The following is an 18,809-nucleotide window of genomic DNA, read 5'->3' on the forward strand; positions in this document are numbered from 1 at the left end:
TTATAGATATATGAGACTGGTGTGTCATTTCTAATGGAGAGCAGACATGTTTGTATTGCTAATCTTCAAAAAAAAGCTTGTTTTCTAAGTCATACATTATTAAAGGCTAGGTATAAGTCAGATTGTAAGATCAGCTGTGATTCCCAAGACTTTTATATTTTGTCCAGGAAGTCAAGGTTTATGCAGAATATGACAAAGAAGCATCACTTTAATTGTCAAGAGCTTATCTTTTACAACATGCTGTAGTATTCCAGGAAAACAAATATTGTTTTGTAAAACTGCATGTGATCTTATGTTAAAATTGGTAGAGTCTGCTTAATTTTTTACTACATCATTAAAGACTTGCAGTCAATAAGTCACTGATAATTGTTTCAGAAACAATTATTTTCAAGTTATCTAAAACCCCAACTTTTGTACATCTGAGGCATAATTTAACTTGCAAAGAAAAAAAAACTACATTTTCACAACGGTAATTTTCCAGTGAAATAATGATTGTCAACTATTTTAAGCAGGTCACATATGTTCTCAGATGTAACTTCTTCCTAAAGCTTTCCCCTAGTATTCATACATCGATAATCATTTCTATAATATAGTACAGTGGTCCCCAGCCTTTATGGCTTCACAGCTTCCAGAAGAAGCAGTGGTGAGAAGGGGATGGTTTGGCGCACGCAACCTAATCCCATGCATGCGCAAATGAAACTTCATGCATTCGCCTGTCATTTGCGCAGCCCAGTGCCCAATGGTCCACAGGCCAGTACCGGTCCACAGACTGTGGGTTGAGGACCCTGATATAGTAGATTAGAACATATGGAATTAGATACTATCTGCTCAAATTAAAAATAAATTAAAATAATTTTGAGTTTTTAAATTATTTTATTCTGAATTTTTATAAAAGTATCCTTATTTGGTCCTAATGTTAGCTAATGTTAGCTAATAGCATTCTAGATTTTGGTGATCTCTGTATATTGGATAAAGTGGATTAGTGTCACATACATAGTGGAATCGATAGGGTATTGTACAATAGTCAATGTGATATGTAATAAGATAACTGCCTAAAACTTTCCAGAAAGAGTGTCAACAATCATTGTATAAAACTGTCTTTTTGAAATAAAAAATATGTTCATATGTTTGGAGAGGATCATAAATGTTCATAATTTGCTCCAACATTATTTATTTACTTATGTATTCAGTATATATAACCACCCATCTCATATACAGTATGCAGCCTATATAAAATACATGATTGTATTCATGCTTGTCTTAAGAAATTAAACTTTTTCTCAAAATATTTTATTTTAACAAAGAAAATAATGTGTTTTAGAGGGTCATGAATTTAGTTTAAAACTTGATTTTAGTGATCTTTTGTATTAAATTCAAGTTTGATTTTTGTGCTGGATTATTCTAAATGTAACATGCAGTTTCCTTAGACAGTAATCAAAAACTTCTTAGTGATTAGATGATATTCTGTCAAGAAGACATGATGGGTGAGATTTAACCTGTGCAGTGAGATACAGGTTATTCATGCCTGGCATTAGGTGCTGCTTCTGACATGCAAAGTAGAGAAATATTTTTTTCAAAAAAAATGCATTCCATTTCTTTACATCACCTGTCCTAGACTGAGTTGCTCAGAGCTACTCATCTAGACAGATAATCCATTACTGCTAAGCTTGTAAGCTGCCCTGAGTCTTCGGAGAAGGGCGGGATATAAATGGAATTAAAATAAAATAAAATAAATAAAAATACTTAGACTGGCTCTTGCTCAACATTAGGCTTTTATATGCCCCCTTGCTTACATTGTTGGAAAACAGATCAGTCACAGTACAACTTAGTATGAAATAGCAATTCACCAACAATACTCAGTAGAGACTCACCAGCTTTTTGATCTGCCTGTTAGAATGATTCATGGTCACAGTTATTTTTGATATTGAATACTTGGTTTTCACCATTATATCCCTTTATAAAGCAATATATTCTCATAAGCATTTCACATTGGGAGAATGAAAAATTGTAGAGAGCCTAATTCCACAGTCTTAAATAATTGTACCAAAGTATCCTTATGTGTAGGTATCATTCTGCAAAACTAACATCATTTCCAATTACTAAAGTGTCTGGATGTAGCTGTTAAAAAAGATATCCACAAGATTGAGATATAAAGATGAAGTTAATCTTATATTTTTATCATCTCTCTGTCATCAACTCAAGGCAACGAACATGCTTAATACTTCTACCTCCTATTTTGTCTACAATAACTTTGTGAGGTGGATTGGTTGAGAGGCCATGATTGGCCTAAAGTCCCCCAGCCAGCTTTTATGCCTAAGGGAGGCCTCTTGTTTCTAGGTCAGCATTATAACCATTATAGCAAACCATCTTTCTTCCACAACACCAAACTCGTTCCAAGGTGACCCTTGTTTTTTAAAAATTCAATCATAGTCCATTTCTGAGATATGCAACAGAATCTCAGTCAGGTCTACTTCAAAGTAAACATTCTACATTTAGTGGATTTATTCCTTGATTTATTCTCAGATAAACTGAATGCTCTTGAGAATACATTATGCTATTGAAAAGTTTATTTGTTTGTTTGTTTGTTTAATTTCTGTTGTTCTCCATCTCAGTCAATGACTCTGGGCAACTTACAATTCAAAAAATATATTACAGTTAAAACACTAAAATATTTTAAAACAATACAAAACAATAAAAACATCCAAAATAATATATATATAGCAGCCAAGATACTTGGCCACTTAGCAGTAAAACCAGGAAATGGGGACCTTGACATATTCAGCACCCAAGGATCGGAACAGAGTCAGGTTTTTAGGGCCTTATGAAAGGCTAACAAGTTCTTATTGCAGTAGTGATAGGATTTCCATACAATAGGATTTCGTTATTGCTGTTTTATGTAGCCTTTCTATCAGTTACATAGCAATTGAATTAGTTCTCTACATGCAAAAAGCAGTTCTGACTTTAAGCTGGTTTGATATATTATCTTACTATTTTGAAAAAAAACATAATATATCAAAATGGCTTAATTTCAAAAGTGCAGATGTTTTGAGTAGCAACTGAAGTCCCTTGCCAATTATTGTGAGAATTACAATATATCCAGAGATGCTCAGTTTTGCATAGGCATATTTAGTGAAGTCCTAATGGTAGTCTGAAATTTGGACAGATGATGTTATAGTAATCGGATGGTTGGTTTTCCAATTTACTTATATTGTATTGTTTTGTTCCAGTGTGGGTTTTTTGACAGAGCCAGGCCTCCTAGAGATGACATGGCCGAAAAAGTGCATCTAACAAGTGACAAGACTACTGATACATAGAAAATGATTGTTCTGATCAAGAATTTGGGTTCATGTTACCAGGAACCTTAATTTGGATCAAGATTGCCAAATAACTGTAATTGGACCTATGCAAATATTCTACATATTCAGAACATAGATGACAGAAAACACTACTATCTCTGCCTCAGCACTGATGAGCAACCTTCCATCCAAAAAGAGCTAATGAAAAAGAATTGTTTCAGTTTTTCAGAACTGATTCTTAGTGAAATTACTGGGTACATTAAAAGCAGTCATAAATCCAAATGGAGCAGAGATGGAAAGCCAACAATGCTTGGCACAGTGTTCAACTCTACTGTATAGTGGCAAAATCTTGAGGCATCTCCCTAAGATCGGAACTTTTATAAACACTGGCTCAGGGAGGCAAGCAATATTATGGGTAGTATTAAAGTACCTCCAGAAAGCAAAACTAGCCTTTCAAAATACTTCTTGAAAGTAAGACACACAAGTATTTATCTTCTACCTTTTGTAGACTGGGCATCCTAACAAAAATAGGGTCTGAAATATTTTGGTTTCACTTGTAAATAGAATGAATATATCCTTTGCATTCCATATACTAATTATAAATGTTTGGAAAAAAGCAATATTTTATATTCCTTTGTAGGAGTAAATGTATTATAAAATTTATAAAATTTAAGCGCTTGAAAGTGAGCCTCAATACAAAAGCATGAAATAGAAATTTCCATTTATTTAATGACTCTACATGATGAACATAACAGATTAAAATTGTTTGCAATATCATGATTGTAAGGAAAAGTATGGTATTCTAGGGAGAAAACAGAAGCCAAAAAGGAGAAGTGTTGGATCTCTATAGATTATCTACTGAATTCTAGTAATATAATCCAATTCTTTCCAACAGGGGGGCCAAGTCATAGACTGTAAAGGCAAGCCAAGAGAAAAACCAGTTGGTAAATTTGATTTGATAAAAAGATTCCGTGTAAACTAAATCAGATCAAGAAATAAAAATAGTTCCCCAACCTTTTCCAAGAAAAGTTCTGTGGTTCAAAAATATACAGTTAACGTTTGCTTTGAATGGATGGATTATTCAGAAGAATTAAACATTTGGAGATGTATAGTTAAATAAATCATTCCTAAACTCACTAAGGGACATCTGGCTAGCAGATTAATTTTTGCAAAGGAACTTCATCAATTTTGTTCAAAACCTTTTTGAAACAACAAATGTGTTTCTCTGTTTTTGCTCCTGTGATTCCCTGTAGGTGCAGGCAATCAAGAATTGTATATCTTCCAACAGGAATGTTTTTCTGCTCTCTTAACAGTGGCAATTCAGTGACATTAATTCTGATGCATATAAGAACAATTCCAGCAACTCATGGAAGCTTGGGGGTGATCTCCCATTGAATCACTTCAGTACAGCAAGCAGATTCATGAACATTCTTACTTGGTTTTTATTGATTGTATTTTTTTAAATTGGGCCAAGTCCAAAATGATCTCCAATCTGTAGATTATGTAATGATAAGACTGAAGTATTTTCCTTTGAAAAAAATCAAAATATATTTGTGGTTTGGAAACAGGTGCATTTATTTGCAGCTACAGGTTTTGGCAAAATATGTGCAAACAGTAAAAATTCTGCATTAAGTTTTATAGAAGTGTTTATATTTCCAGCATGTCTTTATCTTCTCTTAGCTTGGTTTATGGATGCTGTGTCTAACATCAGATGTCCTAGTTTCAATTGCTCCATTAATCCTACTGTTTGTTCTACAAAAACCAAAAAACATTATGTCATTTCTATTGTCATCGAAGTTGACCCAGAGAAAATAATTAGCCCTCCAAAGCCCTATCCCTTTCTGCTGCTAGTATCCTTTGAACATTTTGTATATTTTCTGCAATCAAGAAATGAGTAAGATGGCAGTTTAACTGTTGATCTATTCTTCAAAGAAGGCTCTGAAAAATATCAGTTTCCAGCAGTTAACTGAGTAGCTGGAAGAAAGTTGCCCTTGTCTTATTCTGGGACTTCTCTGAGTTTAGCCCACAGTCTTGGGATTCCTGGTGGTCCAAGTCTTATCAAGTCTGACCTTGTTTGACTTTTCAAGATCAGCCAAGGTTAACTAGGTGTTATCACCTGTTTTTTAAAAATCCTATCCATTGGCTAAGCTGCTATTATTTTAGAGCAACAGAGGCTTTGTAGGAATCAAAGAACTTTTGCAGAGGAATATTTAAACAAGCTGTTTAAAATAAATAGAGGAAGCCCATAATCACTCAACTAAGGACAGGCAACCTCTGGCCCTTGGTCTAATTTCATCTGGCCTTTGATCTTATTTCAAAAGGCCTCTGCAAATGATGAGCTCAGAGTTCTGTTCAGAATAAACTCTGTTCTCTGACAGTCTGATGATTGGCAAGGAAGAGAAAAGTAAATGTCAGAAGGAATGAGAGAATAAAGGAGGTATTAGAAAGGAGAGAATGATAATCCATTTTTATTCTAATTTCATTGCCTTTCTTCAGATACATTATATTAGTATTGTTCCCTGTTACAACACACACACAAACTTGTTTTGTATCTAAAGAAGCTGTATTATTCCCTACAGTTTTCGTCTTAGCCTAAAATCTCTACTTGATCATAATTAAACTTATTGTGATCTTTATTTCATCAGACACTTATCAATTATGAATTGAGAAAAAATAGTAAAGAACAGAGTACTATTGTGCTATTTCCTCTGCATTTATATACCATGTAAAGGGATGACTGCTCTACCTGCAAAAGCAGTTTTGCCTCAGCTGATTAATATCCATCTATATAAACAAAACAATTAGTGTTGTTTTGGTAAAAATAGTAAATATTGATATATAATAATCCAGAACTGGCTGCACACATGTATATCAGTAGCCCATAATTCTCTTGGGTGAATGAGATAGAATATGTTTTTAAAAAATGTTCTTAAGTGCAATACTTTTGTATTATCTATGTATATGGTGCATGTTTACACTGGCATTTGTTTTTATTAAAAGAAATTCAAATATATTAATTAAGAAATAAAATAACTGTTATCTTACCTCCATAGTTTGTTAACATTTATTTAAAAGAGAATCAGCTTTCTATATGGTCCTCTGATCAGATAATTTCTATAAATAGCCACTAATGCTAATCTACTGCTTATCAATGACTATAAAAATTCAACTGTTTACTTCACTTACATGGACAGCCCTGAGATAGATGCACAAAGGCTAACTTATTCAAATCAGTAAGGGAATTGAACTTACTCTTTCTCACAGATCTCTTCATCTGCTAAAATAAACAACACAAACATTTCTGGAGAACCACCTGAATGCACCTGAAGAAGGACCAAGTACAATCAGGATCAGTTTCTTATTTTAGTGAAGAACAAAATAAAAATTGGGAAGGGAAATAATCACAATGAGCTTTACTCAAGCCAATTTTGGACAGTGAAATGTTACCTCAATACCACACAACTGAGAGATACATAAGATAATATTGCTTCTTTTCAGAAAGTGTTCATATTTCTAGTTCTCAGTAATTTTACGTTCTTTTACAAAAGTGTTTGCAACTTTCAGGGACCATTGTTTTTCAAAAATTTCATTGATTGTACATTTGAAATTTATAGCTTTATAGTTCAGCTATTTGTAACGGTAAATACGCAACCAAGGTTTCATGTGTACTCGGATATTTGATAATAGAACAGAACAGAACAGAATAGAATAGAACCTTAGAGGTCTTCCAAACCAATCCCATTCTTAAACCTCTATCATTTCAGATAAGTGATTGTCCAGTCTCTTCTTAAAAACCTCCAGTTATGGAGCACCCACGATTTCTGGAGTCAGGCTGTTCCAATGGTTAATTGTCTTCACTGTTAGGAAATTTCTCCTTAATTCCAGGTTGCTTCTCTCTTTGGTCAGTTTCCAAACATTGTTTCTTGTTCTGCCCTCTGGTGCTTTGGAGAATAAGCTGATGTCCTCTTCTTTGTGGCAACCCCTGAGATTTTGGAACACTGCTATCATGTCATCACTGTTTCTTCTTTTCTTTAGACTAGCCAAACCTAAGTCCTGCAGCCGTTCTTCATATGTTTTAGTCTCCAGGTCTTTGATCATTTTAGTTACTTACTGGCCTGCACCTGTCCAGCTATACTATTTTTCCTTTTTCTGACTTGAACACCAACTATCTCAAAGAAAAAAGTAAAAATGTGAAGAGAGGGATTAATTTGTTCCTCTTGTATAAGTACAATCAAAGCAATATGAAGGCTATTGATGTATGTGGTAATACAGAAATATAAAATTAAACTGTTCTATGAGATCTTCCACAATCAGGATATAGCTAAAAAGTGATGATGATTAGGCCTTGAGGCTACCAAGAAAATTTTAAATTAACAGGGAATGCTATAAAAATCAAATTCTCATTCTTTTTTTAAAGGGCAATACTTAAAGAATTATTTAAATTCTGTTACTTTAAAATATTTAATGCAAAGGGTCTGCCTTTTTTTAAAAAAAAGTCAAGCCAGTTTCCTAACCGAAACTGAAAGTTATAAACTGAATTGTTGGTAACCATTTTTAGTCTAGTGAAAAAAGTACTTGTTATCTGAAACACTTGGGTAGTTTTGATGAGGATCAATAAAATGGCAATATATGTTCAAGGTTTTTAAGCATCCTTATTTGTTACCAGTTTCTTCCAAGTCATGAAAGATTGAGACCAAGAACAGCTGAAGGATTATATGTTTGTTTTTTCTTCAGCAGCATTTCTATGTATTAAGATTATTATCTGATATCTTTCCCCAGATGAGTCTGCCATCAGAAGAGAGGTGGAAGGGGATTGCTAAGATAGAGGTCTTGAGTAACATCATCCCATTTATGTGAATATTGATCTAAGTTTCTATGTTGCTATCTTATTTTAAGCATTAATGTCTAACCTTAGCTTGACTAGGTTGATCAAGTTGTGCCCTTAGGGCAGAAGGGCACAGCATCTTTTGGCTCAAGTGTCATACCAGGCTTTGAACTGCATTTCAAAATCAGGATTTCATTGTCCTGATTTTGGAGGAGAGTACAGAATTTTTAACAAGTAAAAATTAAAATATATCTGTTATTTTGATTGCTGTTGCCATATTATACCAGTATTTGAGGAACTACGTAAATGACCTTTCTTTGCAGTTAGAGATCAATGGAAAATCCTAAACAGACAATCATACTTTGAACTTAATTTCTTGTAGCAAACTTCCTTTTCTGCAAATATTTTGGAAAATATTTGCTTCACATGCTTCCTCAAGTTATTGTTTATGGCCAAGTTCTTTATTTATGCTGACTGGCACACATCCATGCTGAAATAATGTCTGAAGTTAGCACCTCTTGACAGTGTAAAATCTTGACTTTAGCTTATGCTGGCGCCGTATAATGACACAGCACGAATGTTTTTAATATCTAAGAAACTGGTGTGTTTTTAACTGACTTCAGACTGTTGCAGGGACGTCATTCATTGTTGCTATCCTACTGTGTATACAGCAAACAAAAACAACAAAAAAGCAGCTAATTGGAAAAAAGGCAAAAACACCCCCCCTCCAAGTCCAATATTTGTTTCTCACTGTTGTCTTCTGTGGTTACTCAACAATTCAAAAGAGCAAGATGTTTAGTACTGAGGTAATTCTATTTTTGCCCTTTTTTAATGAAGGATTATGTCAATATTACACTGTTCCAGAAACAATCTTCTTTGCGGAGCAAAAATAATGGTAAGTCTCCCAAAAGTGATCGTTACAATTCAAAATACCATTTTTGTCTGCTCATTAGTTTTCATCAAATTGAAGATGAAGTTAATGCCAAAATATCGCTGATTTTCATCTTGAAGTGAGAGAGAGAGAAAAATTCAATCCTTTCTTACAACCAAAAAGCTGGAAACACTCTTCCTATCCCCTTCCAATATATGGAGAAGTAAAAAAGCTTTCCTGTTTATCATTATAAAAGTGTCTGTCTTTGACAATAAACAGCATGTAGATTTATAAATGCTACCTATATAAAGGGAAGCTTAAATATCTTACCCACCGGTATAGCCTTAACTTAAAACACTATTGATAACCTATGACCCTAGAGCTCTATATGGCTCACTCTATGTCTTGAGTGAAATCTTCAATATCCCTCTAGAAGTTGCTACAAAAGAGTAAAGTATAACTCTCTCTTTAAAAAAAAATGAAAATAAGCCACTCTGGGGAAACCTGAAGACTGGAATACAAATTTTGGAGGAAAAAAATAGATTAATGTGACAGAGAGAGAAATGTATCTAACAGAAGAAATAATCCTATTAACCACTTTTAATTAATTACATTTAATTTTATTTCAGTCAAATATAGATTCAAGGAAGAAGAGCCAGGAAATAACTTGAGCAGGAGGTTGGGCTAGAAGACTTCTAAGGTCCCTTCCACCTTATTACAGAAAACTTATTCTGTTTTCTGTAATGTAGTCTGTATTTAGGAGATTAATAACATATTTGTAGTGGATACCAAACATGTATTTGAGAGCAGATTGTTTTTAAATCTCCAGATGTATCACTATTGGGTAAATTGGATACCAATCAAATTCAACCAACGCTCTTGTTTATTATTCTGCATCCTTTTTTCAAAATGTAGTATTAAAGTTCCAAATTATCAAAAGTTGATAATTTTTTTATTTAAAGAGCTATTATTGATAATACCAACTTGAAGTGGCAAATGATCATTATTCCAAAGCCATTTGGAAGGCTTGCTTATTGCATTACCATATGCCTGGAATCAGCTAAGGTCATTATTTCAAGGCAAACATTAAGCAACTGCAAAGCCAGCAGAAAATTGTTTCCCAAACTGTATGGAAGGACATCCAATGGGTGAGAGCCATTAATAGTCATAATACCTCCTTTTCACTTCAGCTTCTAAGGTCTTATAAGGATCTACCCTGAGTTTCTGTTAACAGAGTCAGCTCACCTTCTGAAGCACTGCTACATCAGCCATGGCATTTGGCTACAAAATACATACTTTTAACATAATTTCCTTTCAAACAATATTACATTGATATCTTATGTTTGAATGATTGCTGCTCTTCAACCCAAGAGCCAAGGGAAATAGAAACATTTAATTATTTGGAGGTTGGTGTGGGGGCTTATTCATTATATGCCAACCAACTGCAACCTGATGCTCTCCAAATGTATTGTAACCTCCAGAATTTGCAACTAGTGTAGCCTTTGAGGTCTGGGACACATAGGACACCGACTTACACCTATCAATGATTATTTATTTATTATTTGTGTATTAAATTTAATAAATTTTAAATTTATTTAAATTATATTGGTAGGTGAAGTTACCTCTAGAAGTACTAGATGAACATGATACTTCAGGGTATGGACAAATTTAGGATGGGTGAGAAAAATTTTCAGTGTGATTAATTCTATTCTTCAACAGAGAATTAGGGAATGAAGTGCCCAGAAGGGAAGTTAGTGTGATGGGGAAGAGGAAGGAAATCCCAAATGGGTAAACAACTTAAAATGCTTGGGAAACTCTGAAAAATGAGATTGTAAAAGCCCAATTTAACCTAATACCACCAAAAAAGAAAAGCAAGAGACTCCAGATGAAGCCAGCATGGTTACACAAAAACTCTCTGATCAATGGAGACAAAAAGGAAAAACTTATAACTAAAACAGAAAGCAGAAAATAGCCTGAATCTGCAAGGATGAAGTCAAGAAAACTAAGGCTCAAAATGAACTAAGACTTGCAACAAATGAGAAAAGTTTCTGTAAGAAAGGAGCTAAGTAGGTCACATGATTAAGATGCTAGATTGGAGGTTAGCAAACCCACATTCAAGACCCGAATGCTGCTCCATGGCAGGGTAAGCTCCGGTCATTCACACCAGCTCCTTGATGGAGCCATGAAAGGAGCCCCCACTGGCATCCCCTGGGCAATAGATGTCATTGGCAAATCCTTTCAATCCGGAAGCACCTTAAAAAGTGCCTCCAACATGAACAGTAATGGGAATATATAAGACACAAGAAAAGGTCAAAGAAACAGTCCACTAAGAAGATGGAAAAGATGGCAAGGAAGTGACGGGAGAAAGCAAAACTGTTTAACTTTTTCTTTGCATCTGTCTTCACACAAAAGGAAAAAATAGTTCAACCTACGAAAAGCAACACTGTAGGCAACAGAATAAGAACATGTCAAAATAGGCAAAAAATGATAAGAGAATACTTAGCCATTTTAGACAAGTCCAAATCACCAGGACCAGATGGATTACATCCCACAGTTGTGATCTCAGAACCACTGAACATAATCTTTCAGAGCTGCTAAAGCACCTCAGAACTATCAAAGGACTGGAAAAGAGCTGATGTGGTTCCAGTCTACACAAAGAAGAAAAAAGTTGATCCAGGAAACTACAGACAAACAACATGACATTAATACCTACTAAGATCCTGAAAAGATAACCAAGCATTTGTGAGCATCTACAAATGAACAAGACAATTAACAGAAGCCAGCACTGCTTTGTCAAAAGCAGATCATGCCAGATACATCTTACTGCCTTATTTGATAAAGTGACTAAATTAGTGGATAAGGGAAACACTGTGGACACAGTTTACTAGACTTCAGTAAAGCAAACTAAACTGCAGGCAAGATAGAACAATTGGAATAGTCAGTACCACCACCAGTTGAATTCACAACTGGCTGACCAACTGAGTTAGTAGTCCTCAATGAAACTGCATCTACATGAAGGGAAGCACACATGGAGGTATCTCAAGGTTCTGTCTTAGGCCCAGTACTCTTCAACATCTTCATAAGTAATCTGGTTGAGAGGATAGAAGAGGATCAAATTTGCAGATGACATCAACCTTGGGGGAACAGCAAGCACTTTAGGTGATAAATTCAAGATTCAGAAAGATTCTGATAGACTTGAACATTGGGCCCTATCCAACAAAATGCAATTCAGTGATGAGAAAAGTAAGTTCCTATACTTAGGCAAGAAAAATCAAATGCACAGATACAGAATATGTGATACCTAGCTCAATCATAGCAACTGTGAAAAAGATCTAGATGTCTCAGTAGACAGTCAGTGTACTGCAGCTGCCAAAAAAAGCTAATGCAGTCCCCATTCAAATAAGTAGTTCTAAGATCACCTGAAGTGATAGTAATACTTATACTAATGTGGTGAGACCAGACTTGGAATACTGCATCTAATTCTGGTCACCAAAATACAAAAAAGAAGTTGAGACCCTAGAAAGAGTACAGATAACAAAGATAAGGGGTCAAGAGAGGATATATGATGCACAATTGAGGGAACTAGGTATGTCTAGTCTACAAGAAGGACTAGGGGTGATATAATAGTCTTACAGTATCAATATTGAATATTCCATAATCAATACTATTTTTGTAATAGTTTTTGTTAAAGTTTAAAAATACAAAGATAAAAAACTAAGAAATCTGGAAAAATATAAGAAATATAAAAAGTTCAGAGAGAAAATGGGGAGAAGGGAGAAAAAAAATTAAAAAATACATAAAGAAATGACTTTCCCCATCATAAAGAAAAGTAAAATAATTTCAGTAACTTTTCAACTTCTGTAAGATTTGAACCAAAAATCTCTTCATCTCATATCATTTTTATCTACTAACAAATAACAAGCCTTCATCATTCAATCTTAATCAGCAAAAGTCCATTAAAAGCTACCAGAAACACACACACACACACACACACACACATACACACAAATTAACTTAATTTGATATTGGACATGATTTGATATTGAACATGGTGTCAAGCTACGAAGATTTATCTTATTAGGACTGCCATATTGCTTCTAGCATGCCTACAGTTGCGAGGGGGGGAGGGGGGAGCTTGGGATCCACAGGTGTTCCCTATCAGTGTGAGAGCCAAAGCTGCTGAGGAAATGTTTTGGCGAGCTGAAGGTATCTTCTCATAACAACTGCTGGAAAATTAATTGGACAATGTGACCTGAACTGTCAGAGAGGGAGCGAACTCTTTTAATTATCTGTTTCCCGCCATATTGGCAGAGCTAGCTTTCCTTCTATCTACCAGTATGTTATGCCTGATTAAAGTTTATATTAGAGATCGCTGTGTCTCCGGTGTTTTACTTCGTTGGCCTTTTCAGCCGGGATTTGATACATGATTTGTTTATTTAAGGTATATATCATATCCAGGTTCAAATTAAGTTAATCAAGAACAATTCTGCTCTTGCGTTGGGATTTTAGGTATATGACATGTTGCCATAGGAAATCTGTACTGAAGGGCAGTCCTTTTAAATAAATCAATTAGGGCTTCAGATATATTCAATATATCAAAGGGAGAAAAAAATCTATACATCCACCTGTTCAGGAGTTTTGTGTGAAGAACAGAAGTACAGTATTTGTTTCCATTAATAAAACACATCAATAGAGATTCTATATTATAGTTCTGTGAATTTGGGCAATGCTCAGAATTGATGAAAAATTGGAATTTGGTCAACATTGAAATTTCTCCCTCCCACCTCAAGTTATTTTTCGTGGACCTACTTAGGTGCCCTGAACTTGAATGGTCTATTTATCTTATTAAAATCCATATGATTTCATTATTATTTTCTGATTCCCCCCCACCATATTTCAACAGTATAGCATGGGATACCCCTTATTACTAAATATTTTCTGTGAGATTATATATTGTTGGGCAGTTCAGGACAATGTAATTTATGTCACAGTTTCCTAAAATTCAACAAATGCATTTACATGAATAATGCATCTTTCCACTGAAATATGCATGATTATTTCAGAATAGGCTAGTCCTTAAACTGCCCTGTTTTTCAGTAAAAAAAAAAGTGGGATTTTCTGCTTGTACTGGAATGCAGGCAGGACTGAAGGCTAATCATTAGAAGGACAGGATATCGCATCATTAACATTCAGAATGATACTTGCCAGAAAGTTTCCCGTATATTGATTTTTTTTGGAAGGACTTCTAAAATTCTTTTTAGAAAATTTTAAAAAACAAGAAAAAAAGGAGAAATAGAAGGATTACATATGGAGACAGTTAAAAGTTGCAGCTTGGAGACAGCTGGAATGTAGGCAGTACAGAAGCTCCTTGTGTACAGCAATGTTATTTTCTTCAGGAAGAATGTAGAAATAAACTGCTTGGCTTCAGTGAATTAAATCAAGTCTTATGGAAACTCCATGAAGAAGACTATTTATAGAAATGTTCTGTCGTCATTTTGTAGCGCATCTTAGTTGCTTTCCAGTTTGAACTGGATTCCAGTTGAATCAGTCTGAGAAGAACAGATCCATCTGAACTTAATTAACTTGTGTCTGTGAATCCCAAGTGATCAATTCCAAATTCAAGAATGGAAAGCATCCAAAACTAGAGGTGGACTTAGACATCTCATAACCTGGAGAAAGGAAAGCAGGGCATTCTTCTAATTTCATACAAAATAACAGTTGGATCTATTGCAGTCTCAACTCACCTGAGGGCAGTCAGCTGGCTTAGGAATACAAAAAGCAGGCTCTATAGCATTCACAATGTTTTCCCTCAACTCCTCACTATCAAACCTTTGCTGGTGGTGCCTCTCTAATATTTCTTTGACTTAACCCAATTTTCTCTAGCTTGGGGCTTTCCAGACATTTCCCAGAATTCCAAGCCAACAATAGACAGTTCAAAAGTTATAGAGATGATAGAAATAGGAAAAGAGATGGATATGGACAGTGAGAGAAAGAAAGAGAGATGATACAGAGATAGAGATAAAAATATAGATAAAGATAGAGAGAAGATAGAGATAGAATAGAGATAAAGATGATAGAGACAGTGTGATGATAGAGACAGAGACAAAATGCATTGAGTATCAAATTAGATGACTTTCAAACCAGTTGAATACCAAGGTAGTACTATAAAGAATTTTCAGTTTCCAGGCACAGGCATAAGTTAGCATGTGCAAATATTCTACAGATCAGTACTGTCCTACTCGGTCTCCTTTTTGATGCTGATTTTCTTATTTTGGGGGAGGTAATGCTGGGTCAGACTAATTGGGGAAACATTACCAGGCAGTTACCTGTTACTTTAGATATCATATATTGATGGTTTTTTCCTCTATCTTCTTTCTGCTTAGGGCAACTGTAAAACTCATTACAGATTATTATATGTGGCAATGTGTTCACTCCTTTTTCTTCATCATGAAATCAATTAGGGACTTCATAGATGGTTCCCAGGTAACTCCAAAGCCAATATGGTTTCAAGGCATTGGATGTCCCTTGGAAGATTAATTCTGTACCTTTTCTTTTCAAAGTTAATACTCTAAAGTATAGAGTAAGAAAAAAATACAAAATGTACAAGAAAAATAAAATCTTTTCTTAAAAAGGAGAAAAGAAAATTACTCCTTGCAATAAAGTGACAGTGCTGAAACATCTGCATTATGTTGGCTTCAGTGGTAATCTATTTTTTCTACATTTTCATGAGACAATTAAGAACCATAAATAATAAACCCTTTCTTGGTTTTAAAAATCCCAGATGCTTTGAAAGAAATAAAAATCTTGAATTTTGTGTCAGTACTTGGCAGATTTAAGCTTGAAAAGATAAGAGAGATGTCATAGAGCAGGTCTTCTTTCATTATCCTAGAGGGAATTGTTATGTTCGGGTTCGGACGAGCAGGAAAGACGCCAGGCAGATGAGTACAGAAGAATAGTTGCTTTATTCATAACTATAACAGTACTGAGGGTTAGGGGTATCCATGCAGTCTTTATATAGTCTCTCATAGTCTTAACAACCAATCAGATTGAACCCATCATTCCCGCCAAGTTAACTGCAGCCTGTACTGGAAAGTCCTATCTGTGTTGCTGGAGAACTGTTAGCTTTCCAGCATACACGTGATAGGGTATTCCCAAAAGCTCAATACATAACACCCCTTCCCCTTTTAAGGAACAGACATTATAACCCTTAACATTTAAGGATTATGATTCACTCCCAACCTCCAATGCTAAATTGAATGTTTGACCCCATTCAAGGTAGAATAATCATAACGCGACCTTCTCGGATGTGCAGTGTATAGGTTGCATGCAATGAAACTAAAGACAACTTTGCTGTTCTGCCACTAGTATTACACTACCCTAAGTACAAGTGGACTACAAAGAAGTTAAAGACGCTTTTCTGAGAATTGTTTTCTCTGTTAATCCCCTTTCAGTATGCAATGCAACCTATTACATATTGATTAACAAAATCCAAAAAACAGTGAGCATGCCCACAAGCTGGTAAACCATTTACAATACTTTGTCTTATTTGACAACATAGTCAGCAAGGTATGCAAGTGGCCTGTGAGGCCGTGAGGAACGTCTTTGGGTTCCACTCACTTCATGGTCTACCAACTTATCTGGCACACAGGTGTGTTCATGCTTTCCTGTGCTGGAGAATCTGAGGATGGAGGATTGCTCTGGCTGGCCTCGCCTTGTAGGCCCACCCCAGAGTCAAAACTTGAAGCAGAGTGAGCGCAGTGGTCACTGGAGTTTGGCTGATCCGACTGATCAGGGGTTCCTTGTTGCACCTCTGTGCTGTCCTGGTCCTCTTCAGACTCGAAACCTGCTGTGTGCTGAAAATGCTGATAGGGAGGATAAGAGCTAGCCTGTGTGCCAGCTTGATAACTACGAGAGGGACTAGTACCCCCATACTCACTTAGTGACCGTTCTGGAAATCTCTTCCTTAGTTGGTCCACATGCCATCTTACCAGACACCCTCCCTCCACCCCTGCTGTGCAAGATAGGGGCCCTGTTTTGTCAACCACCTTCCCCAGAACCCACAAGTGTCCCGGCCCATAATTTCTGGCCCAGACCAAGTCACCAGGTTGTAGCCTCCTAGGGGGTTTGGGTTGAGCAGCATCTGATGCCACTCTGGATGGAGTCTGTCCAGCTTAGTGATGAGGCATCTGCCCCAGCGAAGCTCTGCAGGACTTTTTCCTGTGGCTGTGCAAGGTGTGGAGTGTTGATAAAGTAGAAAGTCTGCTAGTCTGTGGTGCCAGTCACCTGTGATGATGCACTTGAGTGCGTCTTTGGTTGTTCTCACCATTCGTTCTGCTTGTCCGTTCGACGATGGGTGGAATTGTGCAGATGTGGCATGTCTGATCATGTTTGCTCTGAGGAAAGCCTGAAACTCAGCAGTGGTAAATTGAGCCCTATTATCTGAAACCACGACATCAGGTAGCCCATGTGTAGCAAAAAGTTTCCTCAGCACCTGGATGGTCCTAACAGTAGTCATATTGGGGACTGGAACTACTTCCAGCCATTTTCAGTGGCTATCCACTACAACTAAGAATAGCTGTCCTTGAAAAGGCCCAGCGTAATCAGTATGAATCCTGGACCAGGGCATGTGAATTGCCTCCCATCTATGGACAGGTGCCTGAGGCATTTCAGGTCTTGATCTTTGGCAGATATAGCAACCGTGTACCTGCTCCTCAACAGCCTTATCTAAACCAGGCCACCACAGGTAGCTTCTAGCTAATGCTTTCATGCGCACTATGCCAGGGTGTCCCTCATGCAAGGACTGTAGAACTCTATCCCTTAAAACTGAGGGAATAATGACTCTATTACCCCATAACAAACATCCCTTGTGTGCAGATAACTCATGCCTTCTGATAAAATAACTCTGGAATTCAGGGCCTGGACTTCTGTCTTGTCATCCCGTGAATACCCATGACAATAATCTTCTTAGGATTCTATCAAGCAGCTATGTCCCCAGCATGGAAGGGAAATTCAGGTAACTCCTGTATGGACAGTATTTGTGCAGCAGGGACTGGATCAGGTTCCACAAAAGGTAAGGGTAGCCTACTGAGGCCATCTGCATGGCCCATTTCTTTTCCAGGTTTGTGAAACATCTTGAAGTTATAAGCAGACAAAAATATGGACCACCTGAGCATTCTAGGTGATAATATGTGGCGGGTTTGCTTATCTGTTGTGAATAAGCCCAAAAGAGGTTTGTGATCAGTAAATACAGTAAATTTCCTTCCATATAAATAATCGTGGAAGTTTTTAACCCCAGCCACTATGGCCAAGGCTTTCTTGTCAATTTGTGCATAATTTCTTTCAGCAACAGATAAGGTTCTAGAATAATATGCTATGGGAACTTACTTCCCATTTTTTTCTAAGTGACTTAGAACAGCTCCCACTCCATAGGAAGATGCATCACAAGCAATGCAAACAGGTTTAGATTCTATATAATGTGTGACAGTAGATTTGTCTGACAACAGGCCCTTAAGGTCCTGAAAACTCCTCTCATGTACATTGGTCCAATTCCAGACAGCCTTCTTATCAAGTAGCCTGTATAGTGGCTCTGCAATGTCTGCCTTGTGAGGCAGAAATGTATGATAAAAATTCAATAAATGCAAAAATGCTTGTAATTCTGCCTTATTCTTGGGACTAGGAGCCAATTTGATGGCCCTTACCTTTGATTCTGCAGGGTGGATTCCACTGGCATCTATACGGAATCCCAAAAACTGTTGAAGTGACCCCTATACTGCATTTGTTTCTTTTCAATTTAAGGCCCGCATTGCGTAGCCTGTGT

The 18,809-nt window shown here is 36.2% G+C and overlaps 1 protein-coding gene across 1 annotated transcript in view; it reads left to right on the top strand.

The window, feature by feature from the left end:
- ITGA8 (integrin subunit alpha 8) overlaps positions 1-6,143 on the top strand; it is a 157,891-nt gene extending 151,748 nt beyond the window's left edge. The window contains exon 30 of the mRNA XM_081346360.1: positions 3,228-6,143. Coding sequence (XP_081202486.1) covers positions 3,228-3,314 — 87 coding nt within the window. The 3' untranslated portion in view covers positions 3,315-6,143. The remainder of the gene's footprint in view (positions 1-3,227) is intronic.
- The last annotated feature ends 12,666 nt before the right edge of the window (positions 6,144-18,809 follow it).

The sequence above is a fragment of the Vipera berus genome (genome assembly GCF_964194415.1).
Source record: "Vipera berus genome assembly, chromosome: Z".
NCBI classification, from domain to species: Eukaryota; Metazoa; Chordata; class Lepidosauria; order Squamata; family Viperidae; genus Vipera; species Vipera berus.